At 52.8% G+C, this 14,600-nt stretch overlaps 5 protein-coding genes across 5 annotated transcripts; 3 read left to right on the top strand and 2 right to left on the bottom strand.

Annotated features, from left to right (window-relative positions):
* The first annotated feature begins 70 nt into the window (after window positions 1–70).
* BO97DRAFT_439213 (mitochondrial 37S ribosomal protein mS37) lies at window positions 71–1,041 on the top strand. The gene is made up of 3 exons (XM_025697965.1): window positions 71–336; window positions 517–596; window positions 670–1,041. Exons 1-3 carry the CDS (start codon window positions 213–215, stop codon window positions 766–768), a joined length of 303 nt encoding a protein of 100 aa, XP_025556398.1. The 5' UTR covers window positions 71–212; the 3' UTR covers window positions 769–1,041.
* A 154-nt stretch (window positions 1,042–1,195) lies between these two features.
* Window positions 1,196–3,152, bottom strand: BO97DRAFT_380511 (cytochrome P450; the record flags this gene model as incomplete). Its single annotated transcript, XM_025693208.1, has 3 exons — window positions 2,543–3,152; window positions 1,385–2,487; window positions 1,196–1,332 (listed from the first exon to the last, which is right to left on the bottom strand). Exons 1-3 carry the CDS (start codon window positions 2,872–2,874, stop codon window positions 1,196–1,198), a joined length of 1,572 nt encoding a protein of 523 aa, XP_025556397.1. The 5' UTR covers window positions 2,875–3,152.
* A 217-nt stretch (window positions 3,153–3,369) lies between these two features.
* On the top strand, window positions 3,370–5,813 carry BO97DRAFT_358913 (uncharacterized protein). The gene is made up of 3 exons (XM_025692292.1): window positions 3,370–3,612; window positions 3,671–4,821; window positions 4,880–5,813. The coding sequence occupies exons 2-3, from the start codon at window positions 3,761–3,763 to the stop codon at window positions 5,640–5,642; spliced, it is 1,824 nt and encodes a 607-aa protein (XP_025556396.1). The 5' UTR covers window positions 3,370–3,612; window positions 3,671–3,760; the 3' UTR covers window positions 5,643–5,813.
* A 217-nt stretch (window positions 5,814–6,030) lies between these two features.
* On the bottom strand, window positions 6,031–7,626 carry BO97DRAFT_466901 (nucleolar and coiled-body phosphoprotein 1 family protein). Its single transcript, XM_025699597.1, has 2 exons — window positions 7,488–7,626; window positions 6,031–7,407 (listed from the first exon to the last, which is right to left on the bottom strand). The coding sequence occupies exons 1-2, from the start codon at window positions 7,545–7,547 to the stop codon at window positions 6,274–6,276; spliced, it is 1,194 nt and encodes a 397-aa protein (XP_025556395.1). The 5' UTR covers window positions 7,548–7,626; the 3' UTR covers window positions 6,031–6,273.
* A 1,234-nt stretch (window positions 7,627–8,860) lies between these two features.
* On the top strand, window positions 8,861–13,966 carry BO97DRAFT_380504 (GTP-Rho binding exocyst subunit SEC3; the record flags this gene model as incomplete). Its single annotated transcript, XM_025693207.1, has 4 exons — window positions 8,861–9,059; window positions 9,128–11,430; window positions 11,497–12,617; window positions 12,680–13,966. The coding sequence occupies 4 exons, from the start codon at window positions 8,861–8,863 to the stop codon at window positions 13,605–13,607; spliced, it is 4,551 nt and encodes a 1,516-aa protein (XP_025556394.1). The 3' UTR covers window positions 13,608–13,966.
* Window positions 13,967–14,600: the final 634 nt, after the last annotated feature.

The raw sequence follows: 14,600 nt of genomic DNA, 5'->3' as shown, positions 1-14,600 counted from the left end.
CCGAGATTATGTCAGCACCACTCCGAAAGGCAAACCTCCGCGGGCAAAATTGTCCAGAAGTCTTGGCGGGATAGCACTTTCCACTGGCTCTGCATCCTTCGATTCGATCCATTCCGATCTGGCGGCATTATTCTGCATTGAAAACCACGACAAAAGCAGACCCAGCCCCTTTCCCTCGGTGCTCCAAGTTCAATACAGTTGACGAAACCATAATGCCTCCCAAAGCCAGCACCCGTCTCACCCCGGTCCGTCTCCAGACCATCAACCACCTGCGCGTCCGGAGACCGAACAAGCACCAGGGCAACCCCTGTGTGGCTATCATGTCGTCGATGCTGAGTACGTTCGCTACCTCTCAACATATCTGCCACCTACCTGCCGTGAAAGGCTGTTCTCCAACTATCCATCTAGAGGAATCCAGCTCTTAGCGGGAAGCACCGCAACCCTCTCTGAACTAAAACCACAAACAACACCTCCAACGAATCGAACCCACCCTAACTAATGTCTCTTTCTACGCAGGTTGCTGGGCCTCAGCCGGTGCCACTATGGAAGGATGCGGGGCCCTGGAACAGCAGCTACGAGCCTGCATGGACGCACCCGTACGTTTCTCTTTCCTGCCATGCACAAACGAGACGGAGTTGCAGTTTACTAATCCGCTATCGCGACATACAGAAACCCAAGGCCCAGGGCCGCAGCACGATCAACTACCACCTCATGAGAATGTTCCCGAATGTTCGTGGTCCGCAGAAGAAGGAGAGTGTTTTGGGTTGAGCTTCGCGTTTGTTCTTGCGTTTGCTTGCGGTGTTTAAGCTGGTTGTGCTTTTTGGGAAGCGGGTTTGAGTACTGGTACCTACCTACCTAGGTATTGAGAGGTGAGGGTCTGGCATGGGAGAGAGTCGTTGGGATGGATGAGGATGGGGCTGTGCTGGGTGTGCTATGGGCTGGAAGTGGTGGTGGGGGTGGACATAAACTGTATTCTACTTTGTTATTGGAGTTTCTTCGTTTTCTTTCTCCGGGTTTGAGGGTAAATGTGATCGTTTATTCTATGGGTAAATGCGTGCATGGTTTGGGGTTGTAAATAAGGGAGGAGGTGTTGGGTTCAATGTGCTTGGTGCTCAGTGGATGAAATACTACTGGGAAGGTATGAGGAACACGACGTTTGTCTTGCACAACATAAGTCAATAGATAGAATCTGCTATCAGACAGTTTCAAACCGCAAGATCAACTTCTCGCCACGAGGCTTGACGGTGTACGCATCAATCGCCTCGATGTCGTCGTCATCGACGATAGAGGTCGTGAAGTTCGTGTAGATGGCTGCAACAGCCAATTTCATCTCTTCGGAGTATCACGTCAGACCGGCATCAGCCATATTTGAGCGATAACTTACCTTGCAGGGCTAGATTGCTCCCAACACACATCCGTCCACCGCTGCCAAAAGCCCAGAACCACCGTCGCCGTTCCTCTAGCTCGGCGGCCGTGTTCTGATCTTTAAGCCACCGCTTCGGTTCCCATGATTCAGGCTCGGGGAAGACCGTGGGGTTACGGTGGAGTGAGTAGGCCTGCGCGTTCACCCTAGTGTTTGCCGGAATATCGCTATAGCCTACGAGCATGCAGCTTGGGGAGGGTGTCACGCGCGGCTGGATCCCTGGAATTGGCGCATGCAGGCGCAATGTCTCCGTAACGATGGCTTCGAGAAGAGGCAATGAGTCGATTGATTTGGGTGACGGAAGTTCTCGGGATGAATCAGGACGAGGATAATTAAGTCTTGGCTCAAGGGTCAGGAGCTCTTCGTGGAGCTCTTTCTGCAGGGCAGGGTGCTTAGAAAGCTCCCAGAAAAGATAGGTTAGAGCCACTGCGCTAGTCTCATGGCCAGCGGTGAGATGGTCGTATAGTTCGCAGGCGATCTCGCATTTTTGTTTCTCGGGGTCTGCATCCGACGAACCAATGGCCTTCTGCTGCTTCAAGAGACCCTGCTTGAGCTGTTTATATACCATCGGCTCATTTTCTAGATTGGTAGACGTCATGCATTCGTCGGCCTTGTCGCAGAAATCCAGTCCCCATGCGTCCAGAACCTCGTTGGCCTCGTCGCACCATTTGGGTATCAGACGAAGTCCAATCTTCTTTGTCCATGCCAGGAAACCAGGAACTTCTTGGTGATAGAATTCGAATGGTTTTCTGCATTGGTAAAGATGTAGCATTCTCCTGCGGAAGGGCTCATTCTGAAGGAAGTTCGACCCATTAGCCAGCCCGTAGAGATACGAGGATACAAAGTCCATGGTTAGGCCTTGGTTTAAATCATGTATGTCAACCGGCGCATCAGACGAGAATGCCTTGTGGATTAAGGGCAGAAAACGGTCGAGGATTATTGTTTCGGAGATCAAATGGACATGCGGTGATGACTGTAAGAACGACTTGCTATAGATGTTGGACAGCAGTCTCTTGCGGCTTGAATGGGCCTTGTTGTCGGTCATAGTGAACATGCTTACGGTCCTGTGTCATTGGATTAGTACTTCGTCAACCACAACGGCACCATAGCAATCCTCACCCAAAAGACCCAAACACGCGTGGATACCATTCATGTTTCTCGAAGCCCCCAGTGTAAACGCTCTTGATACCACCGTCAACGCAATTGATGGAGATTTCCGAAGGTCCTAGTCTCACGATTGGACCGAGCCTTTCATGCGCCGCCTGGATGGTCCGATTATTCAAGGCCCGATACCGTTTCCATATGATCCAAGCGGGAGATACAGGCGCTGTCCAATGTGCATTTGGGATTTTGGACAAAGGTGATAGAAAGGCTGGATATACAATTAACTTGTAGGCCAGGACCAAAATGCAAGTGATAACTGCGACGGTAGTGACAGCAGAAACCGCCATTTTGTCGGATGAAGTCTCCCGTGAATCCTGTCTTTGTCGTCTCCGATACCTTTCCAGTATTGACAATAGACAAACTATACCTGGACCTCGGGGAGAGTAAGGCGCGCAAGTAGATCGGCTCTTTTCGGATGTAGTCGAGAAACTACCAGGCACAGATAATTCCTCGCACGCAGTTTCTGCGCGACAGAATGAAGCGTAAAGACACAGAATGTATATATCTCAAGCCTCTTGGACAAGCAAGTCGGATGAAGAGCAGTTGTAGCATGACTCACTGGAAATAGACAGACAATGAATGGTTCATTAAGCGGGGAGAGACCCATACATGTCTGCTGCGATAAGAGATTGCCGATGAAGATAAGAAAGAGTGGAGCGAGGGAAGGATGACATAACCGAGTTCCCAATCAGGTTGCAGGTCACATGTTCTCTTCATGAATGGATTTTTTGGGTCTTTATCACTATTGAATTCACAGTATGTTCAATCTTCTCAAGCTAGCTCTTGTACAGTATGCTATTGTATGCTGCTTTAAATATGGCCGCTTGTTCTTATAGGCTGACTAGAGCTTTCTGAGCTTGGCAAAATGCAGACTTATTTGTGCACGGTATTGACATATCCCTCCTATGCCAGTGATAGGGTTGCCAGCCCATATTTTCCCACAGCATGTCTTTAATCGCCGGCAGTATATAACAAAATCCGCTTAGCAAAATAGACACCTTCGCTTCTCATCTTTATTATAGAGTGTGGGTTATGGCCTTCTTATCCCATCCCTCAAAACATGGCTGACAGCGTGGCGAACAGCCTTGCACCATACGTCATTTCTGTGCCTGATCTTACTGAGAAGGGACAAACACAGTGGTGTTTCAAGATTCGACTTCTTCACCCTACATTATGTTGGAGGATCTACCTGCTGAGATTCTCTACCTCATAGCATGTCATTTGCCTACTGTCAATGCATTAGTGCAACTTTCGCGGACCAGCAAACGTCTGCATGCCACCATTGCTGCCGATAACTGGAGGATCTTTCGTGCCTTTGTGCAGAAACAATTTCCTGGCGCGAAGGTTCCTGGCTTCTGGAGAGAAGCAGCTCAGTCACTCACGTCTCGCTCGAGAGCCTTGGACAAGCATGCTGTTGTAGGACGGTTTGTTTTTCCGCCGCAAGCAACTAGGATCGGGTCTGAAAAGGCCATCCGGGGCGATAGGCCCACGCTGGGCTATCGACCTGCCCTGGACACCTACGAGACCTGGAATGGTTCAGGTTGGAATGACCGCCGAGAGGTCCTCGCTTGGGGTGCGGCGGACGAACTCTTTCTGCGAGTCAAACAGACAGGCTCGAAATCCCACGAGAAATGGATTATCTTTAGCGATCTGGATCATATCAGCAGTGTAGACGACATATGTGGTCTGCACATCCTGAACCCGAACCACCCAGCCTATGAGGAGGGTACGGAGCATCTGATCTTTGCTCGTGCCCGTGGTGAGCTACACCATCTCGCAATCTCCATCGACGAGCCTTCGCATGAGTACAAGCAAGTGTTTGAGACATACGGCCTGGGTATTGAACGTACCGACTTGAGCAACGGGGAGGAACCTATCCTCGCGGCGCACATGAACAATGGCACCATCGCATTGTACAATACAGCATCAACGAGCTCGAGAGTGTCAGAGTTCGCGCGAATTCAGATCGACCCGGCAAAGAAGGCCCGCAACAGATACTCGAAATTCCTTTCGTCCGACCTCCTGGCCATCGGAACAGGGCGCATCGACGATGCGATCGCTATCTCCTCCATCACCAACCAGCGCATATCGGTCGACCGAGAAATCAGCCTGAACCTGGTTGATTACGACAGATTGGATTCCTCCACGGCCATCAAGTCGGACGTAAACGCCATTGCACCTCTGAGCCCAACCGGGCAGGTCTTCCTCGCAGGATGGGGCGATCGCGGCGTCAGGTAAACAGCTAAACTCTCCTCAGCACACACCTCACCACCACTGACCCGGGTACCCCAGACTCCATGACCTCCGCTCCAACGCAGAGCATGAGCAGACATACCGCGACGTCACCGACGACAACCCGATCTACTGCATCCAGCCCCTCACGCACAACCGCTTCATCGTCGGCTCCGGCGGCGAAGCCCTCGTCAAGATCTTCGACCTCCGCATGGACCGCGGCTACAGCTACCTAGACGCAAAGCCCTCGATGAGGAGTTTCGCGCGTGCATCCCCGAAGAGCAAGACCACTACCGCTACCATCAACACCCTGGACCACCAGCTCCAAAACCTCAACCTCAACCTCACCTCCAACGGCACCACACACCCCCGCAAAGAAATGTCGATCTACCTCTCCCAGCCCGCACCAACCACCTATCACGCGCCGCGACCCCAGCACCACCGCCCCTACCGCGGCGCAATCTACACCATGGCCTCGCCGTCCCCCAGCTCCCCGACCCTCTACACGGGCGTCGCCGACGGCGTCGTGCGCCTGGACTTTGTCGCCACCGACGACCTCCTCGGCCCCGACCGCGCCTGGCACGCCGCCCCGCTCTCCCTCAACCTCGCCTCGACCCAGCACTCGCGCCGCGCCGACCGCATCCTCGACCTCTCGGGCTACGAGCGCCCCGACCCCGCTAATAGCTCGGCGGTCGTGCGGCTGCGCACGCAGCAGGCCTTCCGCGAAGTCTCGGCTGAGGACGCCGAAGAAGAGCGTGCTACCGGGTGGGACCGTCGGTGGACCCGTCTGAAGGATTTCAGCTCGTGGAGACGGGCGCTGTAGATGGAACAGAGCTTTTTGCATGGTGATTGGGGAGGTGCGAGTCGTGAGTTGCACTTTGGATTACGGACTTTGGGTTCTTGTGCTTGGTTGGTCCGGTCATTTAGGGTTCGTATAGACCTGAGGTATAAAGATTGTTTTCTTTCCTGTTTTGTCTACGTTGCTGTACAGGGTACTTCGAAACCTACTTGATTAGGTTGGATGTGCTACGAGAAGTTTGCGAAAAGAATAGACCATTTCAGGTAAAAACGAGAACAGACCTGGACCAATTCGTTCTTTTGTTTTCAACGGACAGGTGTAGGTACATTCGTAGGGAGAAGGTAAATAAGGGGGGGAAAAAAAACAGAAAACAAAATTCCGACCCGGCTCCATTAGCGCCTTGCTGCAAGAAGCAAACATTTTTGAGGGACCCCGAGATCTAAAGGATGCATCTAGATCTGATCATCTAATAATGTGACAGTGAATGACTTTTTCTTGCTCCCTGGGTTTATGGTCGGCCAGTTCAGCTGCTTCTGTTGCCGTAGCGTACATGACAAGCTAGAAAAGTCCCAACACAAGCCCCCAGCACGGAAAGCGAGAGCGTCAAAAAGTGAATGGCAGGGGGTATTTTGACAACTACAACGCGAAAACGCATCTAGTCATCGAACTTGAAGGACTTGCCGCCGGAGATGTCGATGGGGCCACCACGGTAAGATCCGCGCTTTTTCTTGTTCTTCTCCTTGGTGAAGCCTTTGCCCCGGGTGACGGACAGATCTTGCCAGGCCTTTTCGGCGTAGGCGTAGGGGATGTAATCGTTCGAGGGGTGGTGGTCGTAGGGCTGTTCACTGAGGAGAGCCAGGGGCGTGGGGCGGGCACCGGTGTGCTTCTTCTTGGGGAAGCCGTTATCAGGAGCAGAGCTGGCACTCGAGGAGGTAGTCTCTCGCACGGTCACAGCGGATGCGGCCTTCTTGCTGTCAGACTCGGAGTTCTCGACGGTTTCGCTGCTCTCGGAGCTCGAGGGAGTGGCCTTTCCGCTCTCATCCTCGGAAGAGGAGTCGGAGTCGGAGGAAGAAGAGGAATCAGAGTCGGAAGAAGAGGAGCTGGAAGTCGAGGCGGCCTTGGTTTCCTTCACGGGCTTGGCCTCCTCCTCGTCGCTGGAGGAACCAGAGTCGGACTCCGACTCAGACTCGGAGCTTGAGTCGGAAGAGCTCTCGTCTTCGCTGGAAGACTCGGAGGAAGAGGAATCAGAGTCAGAAGAGTCGGACTCGGAATCGGAGGAAGATGAAGCCTCGGCAGAAGACAATTTGGTCTTCTTGGACTTGGGAGCCTCCTCCGATTCGGACTCGGACTCAGATTCGGAGGAGCTAGACTCGGCCTTGCGCTTGGTGCCCTGGGGCTTAGCGGCAGGAGCAGCGGCAGCTTCTTCCTCCTTCTCGTCATCGGCATCGCTGTCGGAGTCGGACGAGGAAGAGGAAGATGAAGGCGAAGAGCTTCTAGACTGCTTCTTCTGCGTCTTCGGAGCGTCATCCATCTCGACGTCGGAGTCGCTAGAATCATCGGAGCTGCTGTCACTGTCCGAAGAGGACGAGCTAGAGTCATCCGAGCTGCCGGACTCCGAGGATTGGGACTGCTCCCAAGTCTTGAAAAGCTCCAACAAAGAAGGCACGTTCTTGGTGTCGGCACTGATGGACTTGCTGCTCAGCTCTTTGACGAGAGCCTCGTGGGACTTCGACAGGCCATGCTCGGACAGGAACGAGGAGATCGCCGCGACAAGGGGAGCAGGAGGGGTCTTTGATGTAGAAAAGATTTGTCAGTATACCATCCGGCGCATTTTCAGCTAATGGCAAAATTGAAGCGAACTTCGCATACCGTCTTCTTGTCCTTAGGCATCTTGGCAGGAGAGGATTTCTGGGCTTTCTTGCCGGCCATTGTAACGCTCTGGTGAAGGAAAAATGAACTTGGAGCGAAGAACAAATGGCACTCGGGCAGTGGATGTTTTCGATCTTTCCTTTATCGGACTGACAGAAAAAAAAGTTTAGAAGGGGAAGAAAGGGACGGCTTTAAGGCACAAGGCGGTAAGTAGGATGCCGTGAGTTAATTGGTCGGTCGGGATTTTCATCCTGCACTCACGTGGCGTCCCGTGATCAACTGTTTGGTATGGTCACGTGTCAATCAAGATGGATCGATTCAATCGAGTATGAGTGTGAGAATAACGAAATACAATGCGAATGCTCAGACTTTCAGTTCAATCATGCTGAGTAGTATAGTATGTAAGCTTTCCCCATTGTTCTTGAGAGCAGCGTGGCCCGGTCGGTATGCTAGTTCCCACGGTGATATATACTGATCTCCTGTCTGATTTTCTGAATGCGATAATACATATTCCCCGTGCGTGATCCTGATTCGGGTCCTAGTAACTCTGTATGACCACTGTATTCTGATATAATCAGCAATAATCTCCAGGGCAAGCTCTAGACTGAGCTCTCCAACCCTCAAAATGATCTCAGCTGTGCAACACTACTCCATACCTCCCGGCCAATGACATCCTGCCGCAACTCGCGGGGAATGATCGAAACGTGGTGGAGATGAAAGGATTTATGCAAATGCTTACATTATTATACTGCGCTCGAAGGTGGGCCAGGCCACCGTCGAGTAGGTATAGATCGATGCCTAAGGCTTAAAAGTAACTAACTAACTCTTGTGGTGGTTTTATAAAGAGTATGAAGAGTTAAGAGCTTGAGAGAAAGCCACACCTTCTCAATTGATCTGTAAGATGGTTCTAAGTCTTGTTCCTGGAAAAACCCGTATCGTCGACCAGTCAATGCATGTCGAGTCAGCCTCGTTCTGATGCCGTGTGCACGAGCTCGTCCTTCGACTCTCCGCCCGCGACAGCTGCGGTTAGTGTCCGCCGCCGCCCATATTCAGCGGTAGCCTGTAGGAGTAGTTAACCACCGTCCGTAATTAATGACCTAATCCAACTCTCCGGCTCCTCCTTGGTTGTGTTTCGCATTTAGTATTACTCCCAACAACTGTGCATATCGCTTGCTCCGTTATACTAAGAGTGTTGGTCTCTTTTCAAACCCATTTTCCTTGCGACTTTGTTCTTTGATGGGCTGTGCTAGTCGCCCACATCGCGCCGCAACCGCACCCCCGTGTCTTCCTTCCCTGTCAACCCCCCCAACAATGTCCACTTGGGCCCTGATACATCCTGAGTGATCCAGCCTTTCGGGTTCCAAACAACAATTATGAGCAGTCGTGACCGTTCACGGGGCCCTCCGCCCGGTGAGATTCCTCCTCAAAGGGATCCGCGTCGTGCAGGCGATAGTCGCAATGGCGGATTCGCCGGACCCGGAGATGGCTCGTTGTCAAGGGCGGAGAAATTCGAGGACGAAAAAAGGCGGATTATCCACAGCTGCTTCGCAAAGAAAGATAGTGATGGGACTTGTATAGGATCCTCCCCTTCTGAAGTCAATTGTATCAAGCAAAACTGATCGCGTCTCCCTTGGTTCCAGTGGTCGAGTCCTACATAACACATGTCCGCATCATCGAAGATGCGGCGTATCCGTCCACCCCCGCTCCTCCAAATTCGCCGCCTGAAAACAAGAAGCCTAGGGTCATAATCGTTGCGGTCCGAAGATCGGGCAGAGTGCGCTTGCATAAAGCTAGGGAAAACAATGACGGATCTTTCTCCATCGGGAAAACATGGATGCTGGACGACTTATCCGCAATTCAATCCTACAATGCCCTCGTACCGTCGACCCCATTGGAACAACAGCAGAAGCAGTGGGCTCTCAATCTCGGATTTGTGATCACCGTGGGAAAGCCTTATTATTGGCATGCACGGACCTCCAAAGAGAAGGACTTTTTCATAGGCAGCCTGGTGAAGATCTATCGCAAATACACTGGCGGCAAAATACCCACGCTTATCGGATTTGACGATCGTGAGCGCCAACTGCTTGCTGGATCGCATCCCACGCCTCCGACAGCACCACCAGCTCCCAACCCCCCTAACGCAGGACCCTCTCGCTCAGATGTGACCCTCCCTCCCCCGCGCCCACCCTCATCTCAGGGTAGTCGACCTCAGTCTCCGTATTCGAGCCGTGCCCCTAGTCGGGATGGACCCAAGCGGCCGCCGCCCGAGGAACATGCCCTGCGAACCCAGAAGAGTCGAGAGCAGATGGCAAGGCCATCTACTGGCCAGTCTGGAAAAAGCGCATTTTCCCCGCTCGCTCCCCCACCGCATCCGCCACCAATTCCTCCTGATCATCGTGAGCAACCTCCTCCTCGTGCAACTGAACGACTCGCAACAGATGTCAGAGGCCCAAAGGCGCCGCCGCCCCCTCCTCACGGCCCCCACGAAGCCAGAAGCAGGGACTTCCCATCTAGTTTACAGCCTGCCTCTTCTGCTGGCACGCTGGAGAGGTTTAGCGGCCACAATGGCGACAGTCCAGGGGTTCCTCACTTGGAGGCCCGGCCGCCGTCCTCGCGAGATGGAAGGCCAGGTCCCGAGTCCAGGCCTATGCTTCGTACCCATGATTTACACACTAGTCGCAGCAAGGATGGTCTACGACCTACCACACCAGGATCGATTTCCGGAGAAAATCGCACCTTCTTGCACAGTCCAGCCAGCACTGTGGGGCCGCGGTCGCCCCTGCGAGAAACATCTGAAAGGTCGTCTAGGTCGGAACTACAAACAGAGCCCCAGGAGCTGGAGGCTCCTGTTGGTTCAAGCGCCGGTGACCTGCCATCTACGTTAATGCCCGGCTTATCGGCAGGCAACAAGACACCAACCACACCCCAGACTCCTGAACCGATAGCCGTCCCAGCACCAGCACCGGCACCGGCACCAGCACCAGCACCGGCACCGGCACCAGCACCAATCATAGCAGCACCAGAGCCTCCACAGTCTCCAGATGCTGCCGAACCAGTTACAGAAACGGAACCCGGAATGCCTGAAAGCCCCCCAGATGAAACTGATCCTACAGCCGAAGACCTTGATACACACCGCCCAGGCCTCGGGCCCATGATTAAGAAAAAGCAAAACAAGGATGTTGTGGGAGTATTCCGCAAAGCCGCCACTGCTTACGGTGCATTCAAGCCAAGACCCGGAGGTGCAGGCGAAAGGCTTCTGGCAGCAGCCAGAAAGCAAAAAGCAGCCACGGATGAACCCGACGGTATCACAAGCGTTGTTCCAGCTCCATTCTTGCTTCGGACGAACAGTGACAATACCACGGCCGGCCCTGACAGCCCGGACAAAGAGGAGGCCCCGGTCCCGTTACCTGCAGCGACAGATAAACAGCCCGCTGCGCCACCGCCTATCACGATTCCTGCACCGGAACCTCCCACGGTCGAAGTAACTCAAGCTCCTCCGCTCGAGCCCGTCATCGATCCAGTCGAGGCACCCGCGGATACACGGAACACGTCAAGGCCTACGGTGCAGGTTGCCGCTGACGAGAGATCAAGGTCTGTGTCGCCCTCACCACACGATCGCCGCCGTCGACGTCACGAAGACAACACAATCAAATACTGCCAGTCGCTTGGTATCAAACCCAGCGTTCTGGGAGGGCGAGGTGTGGAATTCGATGACATCCTAACAGACCTTGGCTGGAATGGACGGTTGAGTGACGAGAAACGCATCGAAGACCTTGAAGCAGATATTCGTCGGGAGATCGGACGTGTGGAGGCTACCAGCTGGCTTGGTAACCTAGAGCAGCAGGAAGGGAAGATCGATCAACTGGCCAAACTGATTGACAAGACGGTCGAGGAGTGTGAGGAGCTGGATAACCTTCTCACGCTCTACGCGCATGAACTGAATGTAAGTCACGGCCTTAGGCGTATCTGGGATCCAGACCTTTTCGACATTATGCTAATCTGGCGATAGACTCTTCATGACGATGTGTCCTACATTGAAACACAATCTCAAGGTCTGCAAGTGCAGACGGCCAACCAAAAGTTACTTCAAAACGAGCTACAGAATCTTCTGCGAACCCTCTCGATATCCTCCGAAGATCTCCGCGCACTAAAGGAATCATCGCTGAGCAATCCGGATGGCCTGCAGGATACTGAAGTCGCGCTGTCAACATTGTATAAGGCGATGTTAATGATTGATTCCGACCTACGGCAGAACAAGAAACGGCTGGCCGACGCTGCTGGAGATCATGGTAGCCTGGGCGTTTACGCTGACACGGAAATCGGCCAGATGCGGGCCATTCAAGAGAAGAAAGAAGAATACCGTACACATTCTCGGGTATTTTTACAGCGACTTAAGCAGTTCATGACGATCGCCTATAGAATCGCAGAGCAAAAGAGAATCGATGCTGCAGCCGGTGCTGCCCAGAAAGATCCCCTTAAGCTCAACAGTGAAGCTCGGGCATACTGTCGTCGAGAGCTGTGGCAATACCATGCCGTGATTCTCTTTGCGCGGGAAGTCAGTGGAGGCGAGTGGCAAGCCTTGATCAACCTCTATGAACAGCAAGCAAAGGCGCCTTATCAGACTGAGTTCCGGGACAACAACGTGTCTTGGAAGAAAATGGCCAGAAAATCCACGGGAGATGAGCAGGAACTCCTTTTTACCCATCAGGAGAAGGAGAAGGAGAGCGAAGGCATCACGATGGCCGCGCGCAAGCTGACGGTTCGAAGAGGCAAGACCATCCGTGCGGCAGCAGGACTTAAGCTCTCATCTGGTGATAAGCAACACGGCAAGCTTGAGCCCTGTGAAGCATTTGCAGGCACACTCCAAGAGACGCTGAGGATGATATCTGAGGAGCAGAATTTCATTGTGCATTTCTTCCACTTGAACTCGCTCTCCACCGTCGAATTCCCCGATCTTGTCGCTACAGGTGCCCCCGATGAGCGCAGGATCCCTAATTTTAGTGCTAAACTGTTGCACGACCCGGACCGGGGCATGGCAAAGAAGGTGGAACAGAGTATGGATGAATTGTTTTCATTCTGGCCTACTGATATGCAGAATCTCGTAGACTGGGCTATCCGCGCCGATCCACTGTAAGTTCCAAGCCTGTGCCAACTGATCATTGCTCGAGATGCTGATTAATGCTATCATATAGACAAGGAATTGGCATTTTGCTGGCGCTGGAGAAGGCGATCTCCGAGTTTGATGACGCCAATCAAGACTTCATAGTTCACTCACTCCAGAAACTGCATTCTCGACTCCTTGGCCTATTCAACCGCTTCGTGGATGAACAAATCCGAGGCATTGAGGAGACCAAAGTCAAGGTTAACAAGCGCAAGGGGGTCATCTCCTTCATGCGAGTGTTCCCGAACTTTGCCACCGCGGTAGAAAATCTCCTCACACAGCAGTCGCAGGATTTCTATGATATTCGGATCAGTGTCAATGAAGCTTACGATCGCATTAACCGTGCTATGTGGGAGTCACTCAAGTTCATCGCCAAGGAAGCTCCGGGTCAACCCACGGGCGCGGCGGCCACGTCCGGCGATCCGGAAGATAAAGAGATTCTCAACTACCACATTCTCCTAATTGAGAACATGAATCACTACGTGGAGGAAGTCGGTATCCGGGATCTCCTGGTCTTGGAGCGTTGGCGCGACCGGGCGCAGCAGGATATGCAAGAGCACTTGAAGTTGTATCTTGATTCGGTCATCCACCGACCCCTAGGCAAGCTGCTCGAGTTTGTGGCATCTGTTGAGAACCTGCTGGCGAGCGGTATGAGCCCCTCGGACATCGCCAGCCGACCCAGCCACTCGCGATCGGTGGCGAAGAAGGTAATGGCTGCGTACGACGCGAAGGAGGTCCGACGAGGCATCGAAGGGCTGAAAAAGCGGGTTGAGAAGCACTTCGGTGATGCGGATGATCCGGGCCTGAGCCGAAGTCTGGTATTGAAGGTGCTCCGGGAATGCGAGGGTCGTTATGGGGAAGCGTACGACCGCACCCGGCGCATCATTGACACGGTGTATGAGGGACAATTGGAGCTCGAATGGCGCAAGGAGGAGGCCGTTGCCATGTTCCAGAGGTGACAGATGGCTATTATTGAGATTTTTGAGTTTCTGCCCTTACTTGACTTTCTGTTGCTTGCTTGCGGGTGCGAATCATACAAGGGGCGCATGGGATCCGGCGGTTGCATTTTCATTTCCCAGTTCAATGTGTCTCGCTTCCATTTTTTTCTTTTTTCCCCCGGTTCTTTGTTAATAGCTACTGGCTTTCTCGAGTACCCTTGCCTGTTATTGTATTTATAGTCCGCGATCTATGAGGGTGGGAAGGGGTTTCCTGAAGAAGTACTACTGGAGAAGACTGGCGAGAACCTTTGTTTGGCGTTGTCAGCCGAGCCAAAAGGTCGTCTCCGGCGGGCTCACGCATGGTTCGACGTAAGGAATCGGCTCCTAGTGGCAGTGGTCCATGCGGAATGCGGCAACTAGTGAGTAGTTACACCAAGATACTACCGTGTTTGTTGTCGATCATCTTATCATCTTGCGAGAAAACTCCATGTAGACTAATGTCAGTGGGTGACCCCTGGTTCCGTGTTGACAGACAGCCGATCTTCGCCTGGAGCAGGCAAGGCGAGGGAACTCCAAGAAGGAACATCCAAAATTGCGGCCGCGACACGAGCCAGTATTGGATGGATTCAGGGGGGAGCAAATGGGGTCTGTGCTGGAGGCAAAAAAAGGGTGGTGGATGTGGGTTTGCCTTGCCTGTCGGTAAATCACTAGCAGGATACGGAGTAGATGAATGAGTGAAAGCAAGATTGATCAGATATGCCGCCAGTGGCAAACCTACAACCTCCGTGACACTAGATACTAACCGTTGCTCTTTTATGCATCTATCCTGCCTGAAAAAGAAAAAAAAAAAAAAAAAAAAAAAAAAAAAAAAACGCACGTCCTGTACGGCCAGTCAATAGATAATCCGTTGCGAGGGCAGCGATTGGGTTCGATCCCGATGAAGATCCATGGATGGGATGGCAGGACGAGAAGAAGTGATTAGACCAATTAGTTCCAGATCCCGTGTGACGGAGA

Source organism: Aspergillus homomorphus, assembly GCF_003184865.1.
Source record: "Aspergillus homomorphus CBS 101889 unplaced genomic scaffold BO97scaffold_1, whole genome shotgun sequence".
Taxonomy (NCBI): Eukaryota; Fungi; Ascomycota; class Eurotiomycetes; order Eurotiales; family Aspergillaceae; genus Aspergillus; species Aspergillus homomorphus.
Note: the sequence above shows the minus strand (reverse complement) of the source record. Positions and strands in the feature narration are given on the sequence as shown.